The sequence below is a fragment of the Apis florea genome, unplaced genomic scaffold (genome assembly GCF_048593485.1).
Source record: "Apis florea isolate Af1SG1 unplaced genomic scaffold, ASM4859348v1 contig_2495_pilon, whole genome shotgun sequence".
In the NCBI taxonomy this organism is placed as follows: Eukaryota; Metazoa; Arthropoda; class Insecta; order Hymenoptera; family Apidae; genus Apis; species Apis florea.
This window is the reverse complement of record NW_028256595.1, coordinates 1270148-1285476: the sequence shown is the minus strand read 5'-3', so window position 1 is coordinate 1285476 and position 15329 is coordinate 1270148. Positions and strand designations below refer to the sequence as shown.

Here is a 15329-nt window from a genome sequence, read left to right as displayed (position 1 = left end):
TCGAATCATCTTTAGAGCGTTAATATTCGACAAATTTTCCCTCCTTCGATTCCCTAGCCAAGGTTAATCCTTGGAATTCGCTTTTGACGAAAGAGGTTGCGTTCATCCGAAAGAAGTATTTTTTACTCGAGATTAACCTTCAGGAATTCAGAAATGGAGGACGAAAATCTCTCATCTCTGCAAAAGGTGTCGGTTACAGGATGTCAACGCGCGAATTTATCCGTTTCGCCCCCCCCGTGAAAAACGATACCTGCTCGAGATCGAATTTGCGGCCTACCTCGATAACCGCGAATCGTGATCGACGAGACTGTAACCGGTGCTCCAGTTCGCGGACACGAACTGGACCGTCCGTCTTATACACGGTGGCGCGAATCTCTTCCCACCCATCTTTCGAATTTCGACAAAGAAAATCCGAGGATCCTTTCTCGGAGAATATTTATATTTGTACCAGATTGAGCAGGCCTCCAGGGATCCTGTCCTCGAAACGTGCCACTTTCCACACCGGTGGTTTAAGGCTTGGCAAATTGCGCCGTTATAGCGTAACACCGGATGTCGCTTAAAAAACACGATCGAACGAGTTTTTCTTTCTTTCTTTCTTTCTCAAATAAAAACAAAATTCTCTTTCGACGAGTTCCTTTTTTTCCCTTGTTCGAAACACCCGGTACTCGAGCAACTCGTTCTCCTCTCAACCGAACGAAAGTATCGGTTACCGGTGGTATTACGTTCGAACTCGTTAAACGAGGGAACATTGTGAAAGAGGCGTTGTGGGACGAAGATTTAAAACGCACTCGTACGAGGGAAGAAGAACCTGTTTATGCAAATTACGTATTCGCGAATAATTCGAGGACGGCAGCCTGGAAGGGAAAACACAAGGAGAAGGACAGGGAGAAGAGATATAATCATTTTTCCCGTGTCGATTCCGACGGATTCGAGCGATGTTTAAATAGAAAACGTTTTTCACGGGTCCTCCGCGATGATCTACAATCGAGGAGAAATACGCGAATCGCTTTCTAAACACCGGGACAACGAGATCGTATCGAGAGATCCTTCCGCGGCCAATCAAATCCGCTAACGGATTCCGCGCGATCTCGAGTTAATTAAACTCGAAGGGGTTTGGAATCCGCACGCTTATCTTCTCAACCTGTTTCCCACTTGCGAAAACGCCACGAGGGGGGGTGTAGAATGAATAAACCTGCCCTGTCCTCCGCACCTGGCCACCACCCGCGCGCAGCGCCACCACCTGGACACGGTCGATAATCGATACACCGGTGTAATTAAATAATTCCAACACTCCCCTTTGGACAACGACCCACACGATTTAATAACAAGCGGTGAATCCCTTGCTTTCCTAAAATGACATTCACAAATAAAAGTTTTATATTTTATCTATCTTTACGTATAAAGGAAGGTTGTTTGTTGAATATTAAAAAAAAAATGTATATTGTCGTGTGATACTTTAATCATTACAATTCCAATAACGCGCTCTCGCATTTGCCATTCTTGTTTTTCGTCTCTATTTTATTACCATCATTTTCTTTCTCTCTATTTCTTAACGAATAGAAATAATCCCGATAACGAAAGATCAAACTGAATTTCATTACAATATTCCAAAACTCAGGAAACTTTGAAAACAATATTTCTATCGCGACGACAGTCAAACTCGGACTTTAGATAACAAAAATATTAATTTATTCAATGGTATGTTATTCGACACTTTATTTATTTAAACAGTTTTATATTTTAAAAAGATAAATAAATATTGTGTGCCATGTAATGGCTGAGAATCATCTTTAGAGCGCAAAGGGTTTATCCGTAGAGAAGCTCGAAAAGTATTCCACGCAGGGAGAATTCCTTTTTCAAGTCAATAATAACGTTTACGTTTATAAGATCAGGCTTACACATAATTCACATATTCGCCAACGATCTCTCGATCGATTCTCCTCTTTCAAAAATTCAAATGGAAAAGTTGTAAAGTTAGCTAAAATAATAAACGTTGGATTGCGCGGGATCTGCGACGAAAACCGTGGACGACGAGACTCGCGAAGAAAGCAAGCGGATGAAAAGAGAAGAAGGAGAGAGAGAGAGAGAAAAATTGGAACGGCAACAACGTCTACATAGATTTTCTGGCTTGCACGGATTCCGCGAAGCGTTTCCGCGGCCGTAATTACGGTAACGAGAGAGGCCCCTAATTAGCCTAATGAAATCCGCTAATGAAATACATTTCGTGGCTGGAACGATCGAACGAGGCGATGATAGCGACACAAGCTGTACACACTCGCGAAAACTCGGCATTTGCTCGCGTTTCTCTTACTCGGCGACCATGCAACGAACCAAGCATAGCGGAATTTCATTGCGGTGTTTTTCAAATTCGAGTATTTCCCTTCCTTTTCGTCGTGGCGCGTCTTTCGTTCCGTGTCGTTTGGAACAATGATGATCGATTGCTACCGTCGACCAGAAACCATCCATCCGTTCGAGCAACGATGTTAAATAGATCGAAGCGTGCGATGATGATAAATCGTATCTTTGCATCCTCCCTCCTCCGTCCGTCGTGCTTGAAAAAAGGAACACCCGGTGTATTATCATTTAGGCCGATCACGGTTTTGCCCGGTCACGGAACCATGCTCGAGCGCAAATATCCTCTGTTGAACGCGACCGATTTCGGTCGGCAACCCCCTCCGCAACAGAGGCCATTCCACTTTTCCGCGTTGCCCTATTGTTCCATCCAGCGCGTTCGCTATTAATAGCAAAACCAATTGAAGCATCGTGAAAGTAACGGCGTCCAATGGAATCCGAGTGGCTCGACACTCGGAACCAGAAAACCGAGGAAACTGGGCCGAGGAAACGCTTTGTTAAGTCTGCGTTTTCAGCAACCGACGGCTGAACGATCGTTAAAATTGAAGGATGGAGGAACGAAGACAGGCGAAGATCGAGATATTCATATATTTCGCGACACCACCGTGTTAGTACCCTTATCCTTCGCTAGGAAACTTTCTCCGATCGCGAGCGCCTCCATCCATCCAGCGCGCGAGGAATCGCGTTCCAGGCTATTGACCCGTTCGGAACTACCTTTCTAGACCACGCAAACTCTGGCACAACAGAACGACGACGGTTAAATAGAGCTGCAACGCGCGAAGGGAAGAGAAATTTCGACTCGAGAGACCAGCAGAGAGACTGGAGGGGGAAAGAATCTGTTTGTTCGATATTCGCGAGGAAAAATTGGAAATCGAATTCGCGTGGAAAGGTGTCGGTCGACCGTGAAACGAACTCGTTTCCTCGAACTCGATCCGTCCACGGTGATGGAAAACCGAGACGAGAGGCTGGATTTATCCCGGCACCGCTCGATTCGAGGCATTATTCGGAATCGGCGAGTGGCACGGCAGCGCGTGAACGTTGTTACATTGTTTTACGAGCGGCCGTAAAAGCCGAGTCTCGGACGAGAAAGGACGATGAAGGGGAAGAAGAAGGGGAAGAAGAAGAAGAAGAAAAAGAAGTTGGAGAAACCGTGACTTTTCATCACACGTTCGCCAGCAGATCCTTCTTCCTTTTTTCCCTTCTTCCTTTCCTAGATCGAACTCGACGACGCTACGCCAAGGTTAAAGACCTTCCTATCAGCGAACCAGTTTCGATCCGGAGAAAACTTGTGCGCCCGGAGACGAACGTTCGTGCAGATGGAGGACAGACAAGGGCCTCTCAGACTCTCGCGGATCGTCGAATCTGCTCTGCTCGATGACTCGCGCCAGTTCCACGCTCTATTTTGCCTCCAGCCTCCAGCTACGAAGCGAACCGGTCGCGCCGCGCCGACGGCTCTTCCTTCTCCAACCACCATTTTCCGCGTTCGCCTCTCCCCTATACGATTTCGTAACGCGCGTCGTCTCACTCTCTCGTGACATTCGCGCTTTCTACGTTCGAATGGAACTCGAATGTTGTTGGCTGAATGGTGTTGGCTGCTTTCGACGAAATTTTCCACGAAATGTTCACAGCCGCTCGTTTCACAGCCGCGAAATGACGAAAAACGCGGACGAATCTCATTGACCAAGTACGAGTTATTCGATCGTTCGCGAGTGTTAAATAACTCAGCGACGTCGAGCTCGGGCGGTTAATAAAATACACGAAATACAATCCGGATAAAGTATCCAATGCGTATCCTTCGCGTTCGAGGAATGGAAGATCGATGAAATGTAAAAATAATTTTGGACGATCGAAGCAAGTTGAAGACGAATAACACCGAGTATTATCGTTCCTGGTATCCATATACTTATAATTACAATCCACGAAAGAACTCCCAAAGGTAATCTACAAAGAAGCGAATTTTTACATTTTGGAGGCCGCTCGTTGCGATACGCTCGTTTCTAAGAAACAATATAGATAAGCGGTGGCAATTATGCTCACGCATATATTGCCAAGAGCGTGCACTTACAGGCAGAATTCCATGTATCGTATCGTACATTTTTTAAATTCTTTAACCACAAGCTAAAATTTTATATTCTTCCCCTCCTTCCATCTCGAAATTTCAACGGTCGTATTTTCGCCGTATTTAGCTTCGTCACGCGCCACGAGTTTTGTTTCAACCAACAGTTTCGTTCGAACGGTTAATAAAATAATTTGGCTCGCAGAAAAGTTGACCGACCTCTCGCTCTTAGTTGTCGCCGCAGAGGTGGCTTCGATCCGAATCTTCGAAAATTCACGCCTAGCAACAAAAGTTTTCCAGCTCGTAAAACGAAGCGAAACCCTCGCAAACACCTACGCGCGCGCCACGATCATTAGCGGCATTCCGGAACGAAGTCCGAGGCGGTATTTGTCGCCTCGGGACTCGAAACTCGGCGGCGACCTCTTCGGCTACCTGTGCTCGGACAACGATTCATTTTTCAATCGGCACCCCTTTTGATCCTTTTCCTTCGCGTTGTCTCTATTGTCCTCACTATCCGCAAACTTAGCACGCAGGTAAATCGTTGGATCCGTCGTCAAATTTTATCGTTTCCTTTGTCGAGTAATTTTACTTTATTCGTTTAACTTTATTTCCTTTCCGAGTTTTCAGGAATCTTTGGATAAAGGCATTAACCGGTCAGATAATAGAGTTTAAAGCGGAAGGTAAGAAAGAAGTGAAAGTGGATCGTAATTTTTGGATAATTTATCAGGTTTTAAGGTAGGGAAAGTTTTAGCGCTGAGTGCGTTGAATTCTGTGCGATTAATGTAACTGTCTTTGTCGTAGAAGTCGTTAAAGTGTCTAATCTACTTGGCTTCGGTGTGTATAAAAATGCCCCCGTGTTAATCCCTCAAATAGGCCATTTTTCAATTCGAAACCCGGCTCAATACTCAACACGGGATTACTTCTCCTTCATTCCTGTTAAGAAACATATATATATATATATGTATACCTGTAAATTGCTTTTTCGCACTTGTATTTGACATCCTGCTTGACATTTGTCGAGCGTCAAACGTGTTTTTACAATTTCTCAAGAACGGGTGATGATCGTCGAGTGATTTTTTTTTTTTTTTTTTTTTTTCCGATATTAAAGATACTGATATAGCATGGTCATCAGTCACTCGATACTCGACGATTACACAATGAAGATTGTTGTTGTATAACTATTCTCGATATATTACTAACGTTACCTCTATTAAGAAACCTAAGATCACCTATAGTTTTTCCAACTAAATTTCCCCCTTTGTTCCCGAAGTTAAAGCACGATTAATCTTGCAGCGAAATAATCGTGGATAATTTCTTACGAATAATTGCAATAAAAAAGAAAAACGCACAACTCTCTGAATTCCAAGTATCGAGTAAACGCGATAATCAATGGTTCTGTTACAACCGTCGCCTATCCATTCCCCCCTCCCTCAGCTCCTTCAGTCCCTGACATTTCAAACTGACGTTTCTTTCACTCTCTTTCCCTCCGAGGCGCCTGTAGGGCACGCCTAAACCAGGTCGTGCACCGATACAACTCTTCTCCCGGTTTCCTGTTGTCTAACGCAATACAAACCGTACGCGTAATACGAAGCTGGGGACCACGCCTGCCGGAAACAGGCAGAGAAATGAACGAAAAACGGAAAACACGGTGAATGATTCCTCGTCCACAACGCTCGGCTTTGCACAATTTCTAAACCCATCGAAGCAACCATTTTTCTTTTCGAAGATTCGAAGGATAGATGTAATTGGCTATAATATCCACCACGAGATATGCGCGAGTGCTATTCGAGACCTCGTCAGTCAATTATGGTAGGCGTGCGTCCATATTGACGGAGTGGAAAATTCACGAAACTCACCGATATGGAATTTCGTTTTCTCGGTCGGTAACAGTGGTTCTCATTCCCCCCTTTTTTTTCAATTTCAACAAATTTAAACGATCGAGCTATACAACAATTGATAGAAAAGAAAAGAAAAGAAATTATTCTTATTATGAATGGAGAATATATGAATATTGAGTAAAGTTAAGTTTTCTTCTAAAAAAAAAAAAAAAAAGAAACGAAAGGAAATTACGTACGATGGCGTGACTCGAAATCGGTCGAAAGGCAGGATTAAAACTCGGGCGCGTTTCCTGTCTGTTGCAGCAGCAACAACGCCGGTTAATGCGTGATGTATATCGTGAAAAAAGGGGAGGGAAGGGGAAGGAGAAGGTGCTAATGCGGGGAATTGTGCAATTCATTGTTCGAACGCGGCTCCAAACCAGAGAGATGGGAATCTAATTTCTGCTTAACCGCAGAGACGAGCGTCGTTTAATCCGTTCGCAATTGAGTCTAATTGTAAAGTGGCGTACGTCCTCGCTAGAGACGCGGAAGGTCTTTCCTTTTTTTTTTTTTTTTTTTCTTTTCCAACGAGCGCTTTCAATGCCGACACTTCTCTGAAGCAATCTGATCTGAAAGTATGAAACTTCCTCTTTCGAAAAAAGAAAGAAAGAAAAAAAAAAAAGAACGAGTGATTTTGAAAGAAAAAAACTATTCACAGTTTTTCGTGATGATTAATATGGTACGCAAGAAGAAGAGGAGGCGCGAATGATGTTGCATAATTGTTGGAAATTTTACGAGTATGCTAACGCGTGTTGATCTTGCGAATTAAAGAATGGACGACGAATGGTCCAAGTACGAATAGCCAAACGACGGTTATAACTATGCTTAATTGTCCTGTTAATTGTGGGCTTTAGTTACACGTAAGTGGTTACGTGCTTGCCACCATCGGTCCACGTTGTTTTCAATAGGCGCGGGACACGTGGCATTCTGCAATTTTTCTGCAAACTCTTCGCGGAGAAATCGAAAGAATCGAAAGGAGACATCGGACGGTGAACGTGCATCTCATCACGGGTGACAAAACAAATATTTTTAGCGACAGCGACAGGTTCGAGCCGAGGTCTCGATTCAACAACAACGGATGGAAAGGATGATGGAAATTAAGAAATCCATTTCGGGCGAAAGATGGACGGCGTGAATGGGCGGCTATAAATCCTGCTTTCGGTGTGGGCGTGAGTTTCTTTTTTCTTTTTACAAATCCGTGTACCTGCAGCCCTGTAAAGACACGGCCCTATAAACCGGTCCTAAGAAAACGCGACAGAGGAATGCGGAGGAAAAGCTTCCGATTTCGAAGAACCGAGTTAGGAAAAAATCGATTGATTCAAGGATCCGGAAGGATCGATTCGTCGCGAAACTTTTCGTTCAATGTTTCAATGTTTCCACGAGAAACATTGAGTTTATCTTTTCGAGAAATAAAAAAAAAAAAAAAAAAAAAATAACGGGAAAAGAATCGATAGTTGATTCAAAAACGTTACTTCGTCATAAACTTTCAATGAACTCGAGCCTCTTTGTGAAAGACCTCTTTCAATTTCTATTCCATGGCCAGTCCAATGGCGCATCGGTAAGGAAGCGAAGAATAATGTGTTGGTAGTTTATTCGTCTGGCTAAGAAATAGGAGAAAAACTCTGAACTTTGTATTCCCTTGACAAAAGAATTCGACGAAGCAACAGCCTAGCTCGAGATATCAGGATAACAAGGCGCCCAGCCACAACCCATCAAAAGAAAACCAATATCGAAGAAGGATAGATATTTTTTTTTTTTTTTCGTTTCGAACGGCGTTGAATAATCAAACTATTATGGGATTCAAAGCGGTGGCTATCGGGGTGCATCTATTTTCGGAGATTTCTTCGATGCATTTTCGTTTCTCGATCGACCGAGTTCAAAGAGCATTCCGCAAGAAGGCTGGTGGATCGTTCATTTAATTATACGGATCAAAGAAGCTTTTATCTCTCGTTTCGAAATAATCAAGTACGCCATTTATTTGAAGAAAAGGAAAATCGAATGTCCGTGATGTAAGAGGCGAATTGGGATCGTTCATTGAAAACTAACATCAAGTTCGATTTTTTCATTAGAAAGGTATTACGAAAGTCGAAGAAAGAATGCACGCGTTGTATTACGCTCCGCCGAAGAACGTTACCGATAATGATCGTTATTGTGCATGAGAATTTCTCACTTATTCCAATGCGCTTCGCAATAACCGCCAATAACGCAACAACAATGTTGGATGCATAACAAGCTGGCGTTGCATGTACAAGGGAAATCATAAACATTGTTAGTCTGATGAAACAATTAAAATTTACTCGAGAAACTAATTGTATGAGTTATAAATTTTCGTTAACTTGAATACCAAAGAGAATGATAGAATGACAATAAAATGGCTGCGATATTGAACGAGAATCTCAAGTGTATCTCTTTCTTGATTGATTTAACGATTTTTTTTTCCAATTCTAATGGAATTATGATAAATATAGAAAAAATCAATATTAATATGTATTTTTTTAAATGTGCAACGAAAAGAAAGATAAGCAACGTGTCGTTTCGTTGGTTATATATTATGTAGTTCGAAAATCCACAAGTGGGTGAGAAAGCGCCATATATATCGTACATATAGCTACGACTCAGTTTGAATTTATTTTTTGCTCGAAAAGAAATCTAACTAAGAAATTAATAATTAATAGCTATCTAAACTAACTCTATTTGATAAAAAAATTTATTTATTTCGTATTTCGATCAGATGTTTTTGAAAGATCGTTCTTTCACGAGATAATTTAAAAATAAATAAATATATATTTTATTTTTATAGAATTGTACTCGTTATCATACGTTAGATTTCACGATGAAAAAAAAGTGACATTTGACGTTAAAATTTAATTAACGTTAATCAATAAACGTTTTCGTAGCCAACAAGTGGTAATACATCATCACGTGGAATTCGCATCATAATATAACTTTCAATATATACAATACTGGGTACTTACTTTGGAAATAAAGCTCGAAATGCTGCTACGATTGTTTTCAGAACCTTCCAGTTCGTCGAGTTCGCCTCAGTTCCAAAAGTAAAACAAGGCCGGTCGCACAAAGTCGCAAAGCGCACTTTTCGGTAAAACGGTTAGAAGGATAAAACACAACATTCAATACTTCACAGATTCATCACAAACGGAAAAAACACCCCCACGAATATTATTTGTCGCGATTTGTAAAGCCTTTGATATTACACGGTACAATTTTGTTCCACGACGCAGAAAAACAATATGCACGTCGAGACCGAAACAAACAAAACTAACGCACGCTCGACGGTTAGCGAGCGAATGAGACTCTGTTTTCCATCAGTCCCACCAACCACCAATCGGGCCAATAACCTGGCAGTATATGCGAGAATGTTTAACGACTTTCCTGTGTCGAGTCGATATAACAGCGTACTTTATCGACTAACGATACTATAGCGTAAGATATGCAAAATCGTCTTTGTTTTTATCAATAAATATCATCATTGACAACTTTCAACTCATGTTTCGAATAAGTGTCGCTATTGAATCATAAATGATTGTTAACTGTTAATATTATCGATAAACATTCGGCATAACTGCAAATGAAAATGATTGGTAAAAACAAGTAGCAAACAGTTCCTTCGTTTTACAATCTTCAATTTTATACTTTTTTTCAACACATTTGCAGATTGTTGGATGATTTTTTGTGCATTATTTGTTTTGACATTGCATTGCATTATAGCATCAAACAAAATCAAAAAATATTTATAATTGTAGCATTCGACGCTTATTTATAGAAAAACATTTTAATTTAATCGTAAATAAATATAATAATTTTCGTTGTATTATAATTAAATTCTGTTAACCATTACAGTTATTTAGATATTATACGGTTAGACACTATATTTTTTTTTTATAAAGAAAAATAAAAATATATTACCAATACATTTTCCTTTTTGATGATACTAATCATGCAGTCAGGTATTAATATAAATAACATACATACATTAATATAATTTTAAAATTAAATCTTCGAATTTAAAAGAAAAATATTATTTGTTGTTTTAAAATCTTTTGTACTTTTTCAAAGATAATTATACAAAAAATTACGTTCTAAGTATGCATTATTCATTTTTTTTGTTCACCAAAAATCTTAAAGTCCCGATAAACGTTAGTCATACAAGATCAAACAACTGTTTCATAATATAAAAACTGTTTCATTGGTATAAAAATTACAATACGATGATTATAAAAGTAAAACATATATGTATTTTTTTTATAAATAAAATATACTTTTACGTATTATTTTTAATACATATATGTATACACATGTATAATTGTTACATATATAGTCTATGCTTCAATAGCTGTTAAAAAATATGTCTTTTTTGCATTATAATTTTATGGCCAGGATTTCTACTATCACGCATTATAAATTTGTGCCAGCAGGTACAATGAGTACACTGTTAATAATTGTAAAAATTAAACTTAAAAATAATCTATTTAAAAAACGTTGAAAAAGAATATAAATTTTCAGCATATTATTGCTTAAAAAATAGTTGCAAAACAACTTCTATACATTCATCATATTTGTAATCATAAATATGATATTTCATGCAATAACAAAAAACTTATCATTCTAGCAAGAAAAAACAACAGGCACTTTGAAAATATATTACATATTATTTGTTTAATACTTAAAATTAGGATATCTAAAATTTTTAGCAATTTCGCATATTCGTAATTCGTTGCATAGCCTAAAAAATGCCTTTCTTCAGAAAAATAATGTGTAAAAACAGTTTAGCCCTAATGTAATAATACTTTTTTTTCAAATTAAAAAATTCTTTAACAAATTCTAATATAAATCTCGCGACAAACTTCTCTTTCTTTTTTATCTCTTCATTGTTTTTTCTTAACTTTAACATTTTTGGTCCATTGAATATTGCTCTTTTCGGTTTCCAACTATTATATATCATCAATAATGAAGATTTCAATTAATCTTCGATTCAATAACAAACATAAAAATTTAAAAAGCACTTGAAAAGTCACTATTACTGCGGGAATAGGAATCGCAGCTTTGTAATGTATCGAAAAGTGCTACTAAATAATAACAATATATATTATATACAATTTAAAAAATGTTGCGTTTCTCTTTTTTTTTTCTTTTCTAAAAGATTTAAAAAATAAAGTTCTAAAAAGTTCTATGTCAATTCATCGGTACACTGCTTCCTCTCTTCTTCGACTCGTTGACGAGTACGATTAAAAGCTTCGGTTTTCAAGAAATCCACTGTTTTATATACTGTTGTATTTGGAGGAGATTGAGTTGGCGGTAAACTTGAAGAAGTAAAGTTTTCCGTTGCTTCTAAATCGAGATCTAAATATTGCAAAACAACAAGACTTCGATTTGAAGCAGGAATAAACGTGTTTTGCTCTTGATAGTAGTATATCTGAAGAATAAATTATATCAAAATATAATTACATATACATAAATACACACACATATAAATTAATATTAAGTAAATATAATAAAATAGATTTTTATATACCTCTTCTTTATCATCGAAAGCATTATTATCTTCATCCGATGTCGATAAATGTCGATTTGGATGCACGTGAATTGGAGGTGTAGGACTAGGAGCCGCTCTAATTCTTCCTCTTCCAGGTGGTGAAGCTAATTGCAAAGGTCCTATAATATAAATGATTTTATATTCTTTTATTTGAGCGTAATAGTTGCAGTATGAAAAAAAGATGCAAATATTTCTACCTTCTACAGGAGATTTATTCAATGGAGGTTTAAGCTTTCTATTGATACTTGGTGGTTCGGCAGGAGAATGTTCGGCAGAACTCATTTCCAAAACTGATGCTATCGGCCCTGGAGAAGGTTCATTACTAATAACCGATGTAGAATCGCTAGTTTTTCTTCCTGGCTTTAATTCCCGATAAACGACTGGTGGTGGTGGTACTATTGTTGCCGGTATGGAAGTTGAATTATCTCGAACAAGTGGACTTGGTAAATTTGAATACGTAGCAGTTGTTGAACTTTCAGAACGTGGACTTGATGGTTCCTCTTCTTGAAAGTCATAACGGAATACGCGCGCATCTTCAATATTGCTTGGAGCAGCATTAGAATAAAAATGTTTATCTATTGTGTTTGGCTCGGGTGCTCCTGGTTGATGAGATCTTGGAAAATCGTACGATTCGTCCGTTACAATTGCAGTTGCAGGTGTTGATGGTGCAGGAGTCGCTGGAGTTGTGGGTTTCGAGCTCTCTGTAGCACCATCTAAATTTAAATAGTTGTGACCAGGATTTTCAGGTAACATATGAGGAGGTTTTGGTGGTCTAGGAGGTGCTGGTAACTTTTCTACAGAAAGTGGTAGAGTAGAATCTACAATTCTCAATTTTCCAAATCGTTTTCGAACACTCCAAGAACCAATTTCGGCATCACTCGATCCAGATTGTTTGGATTCACCTATTTATAAAAAAAATTTATAAAAATTTATAAAAAAAATTAATGTTATTCATTTGATAAATTCATTTAAAATATGCATATCTGTTATATTTACCTGTAGAAGGAAAAGTCTCCCAGTTCACGCTAGGCACTGGAGCTGTCCATTCATCATCAGTAAAGACACTTTCCGCATCAGTTGTTGTAGGAGATCTAGGAGGAGAAGGTACTAATCGTCTTGGGGCATCATAATGTTCAGGTCCTTGTCCCAAAGCTGAATTGAGAGAACTAGTATCGTTTAATGTTCGTCGACCAGAAATACATTCACTAATAGGAATATAAGGACCAGAGATAGTGCTTGTGGGTGAAATTGGTGGAGATTCTTGCGTTTCAAACTGGAACACTATAAAAAAAATTATAATATGGTATAAAATTTTGTTTATACTGAATTTCTAATATTTTGTTTATTTATTTTTTTTTTATGATTAATTCATTAAATAAATAAATAAATGTTATATTATTATTATAATATATACTTTGACATTGCTGTTCCTCATCTTGTGTGTATGCCTTTAAACCACAAACTTGACATACAGCATCTACCCACTTGTTCATATCAGCTTCACTTTCTGCCACTAAATAATATGTTCTTTTTGGTGTTTTAACATTGAACATATATTGATATTTTTGCTTTCGATTTTCAAATCTCAAGCCTGCATCTACCTATTTGAAAATATAAATAAGTAACTTCTAAGATATAAATAAAATTATAAAATCTATTAAATCTATTAATATTTTATAATAAACAACTACCTGTTCGCATTGATCAAGATCAATACGGCCTTTTAATTTTCTACATTGTCTGTCCGTATAATATTCTAAAAAATATTGCCCAGGTAATTCTCCACTGTGTCGAAGAGCAAACCATCTTTTCCTCCATCGCTGAAAATATAAACAATGTCATATAAATTATTTGATTTATTTAAAGAAGATTGATATATTATTATTATTATCGTATTATTATTATTATATTTAAATCGCCATTTTATATATTTAACCATTATATATATATTCATATAAAATTGTTTGCGTTAAATATAATTGAAAAACTATTTACAACGTTAGCATTCTCGGATAAAAATATCACAACATTCCACACTTATGAAACATTTTTCAACGTACGAGGTTAGACGCTACGAGAGTTTGATGAACAAGTACAAACATAACGATTTGACAAGTATTTGAATATAAATAAACAATAAAAAAATTTATAAGAAAAATAAAATCTCGAATTTGTCATTATTTTAAATAAAAATACTAACCGCTCGCCAAAGTTTGGTAGGTGGCGATTTAATGAGCCACCCTTCATGAACAATCTCTTGACTGGTTTTGAGTACCTCCATTCCTATCCGGCGTTGGTTATAAACTTTTAATAATTGTGCATTGTTACAGAGTGCGTGGAACCACCGACAACAAGGATGGCACGCTCGTCGTTCATTTATCTATTTTCGGACGGCACAGCAGCGATCTCACAGATATACCGACCATCTAGCGATCTCTTTTCGATGATGCACGACTAACACATCAATAGCATTCCACTACTAACGTACATCATCAACGATAAACACCCTCTGAGGAGTTATAGAAGAATTAAAGAGGAACACCGAAGCGAGACGATGATACACAGAGAAGTCTAACTATCGTCGTCGTGCCTCCATTACCACCACCATCTTGGCCACGCATGCCAAACCGTATCAAACATCATCGATGACACACGCTTTTCTCTATGCATATATCTCTTATGTAAAATCATATGCTTCGATCTATATATCGAATTTTGAATCATTCTAAAAATCAAATTGTTGCTCGTATTATGAAAATTTGTTTGGATTCATTTGATTAACAGATCTATATGACGCATCATCGTCTCGTGACCTGAATAAATGGCGCAGCATTGCGTTCGAGTTGAAAGTTGTCAGTCTAATTCAACAAAGAGAACAAAGGAATTCGCGAAGAAGTTTTAAAATCAGTTATCAAATACCATTTCGTCTCTTAACACGCACATTTTTATGCGTAAATAAATGATATATCTGCGAATATACGAATAATATTAATGTAAAATATGTATATGCAAAAAAAAAAAAAAAAAAACAAAGATTTTCTTATCTTGTTTCAAACTATTCTAAATGCTAATGCTTTCTCGCAAACTATTATTCGCGGTGCATAATCAGGTTACAGTGAAATCATTCTGAAGTCTAGAAATTTCGATCGATTCGCGGCTTCGAATTACGAACTATCGCGCTAAACATCAATGTCTATATTAACAAAACATATTTATATATTGTTAACATAAATTGTTACAAGCGTATGCAATTGGAACGTGCGATAAAATAAATTTTTATTTTGTCGTATTTAATTGTACACCGACATCGATTCGGCACTCGAGCCTCGACAGTTCTAAGCAATTACCGTGGTTAATAGATATAGATAAGTGAAGAATGGACAAAGAGAGGGATATCGCTCAGCTAATTTGCAATTCAATGCTTAAACGCGGTAGAGGCCGATCGATATTTAAACCTAGCCTTCGTTTCTAATTAACAATATTCCTTAAGAGG

The 15329-nt window shown here is 37.9% G+C and overlaps 2 protein-coding genes and 1 long non-coding RNA gene across 5 annotated transcripts in view; 1 reads left to right on the top strand and 2 right to left on the bottom strand.

Moving 5' to 3' along the window:
• The window catches only part of LOC100872435 (uncharacterized), a 59455-nt gene extending 49539 nt beyond the window's left edge, over positions 1–9916 (bottom strand). For all 3 annotated transcript variants that reach the window (XM_031918580.2, XM_086906622.1, XM_086906625.1), the window contains exon 1: positions 9261–9916. The gene's annotated coding sequence lies outside the window, so the exon portion shown is untranslated. The remainder of the gene's footprint in view (positions 1–9260) is intronic.
• Positions 9917–10465: 549 nt separating this feature from the next.
• LOC100872582 (daughter of sevenless) lies at positions 10466–14173 on the bottom strand. Its single transcript, XM_003696829.4, has 7 exons — positions 14037–14173; positions 13528–13656; positions 13251–13437; positions 12833–13117; positions 12034–12738; positions 11816–11955; positions 10466–11716 (listed from the first exon to the last, which is right to left on the bottom strand). The coding sequence occupies exons 1-7, from the start codon at positions 14115–14117 to the stop codon at positions 11471–11473; spliced, it is 1773 nt and encodes a 590-aa protein (XP_003696877.1). The 5' UTR covers positions 14118–14173; the 3' UTR covers positions 10466–11470.
• On the top strand, positions 13885–14869 carry LOC147657834 (uncharacterized). The gene is made up of 2 exons (XR_015291693.1): positions 13885–13951; positions 14167–14869. It is a non-coding gene; the product is annotated as an uncharacterized LOC147657834 (long non-coding RNA).
• The last annotated feature ends 460 nt before the right edge of the window (positions 14870–15329 follow it).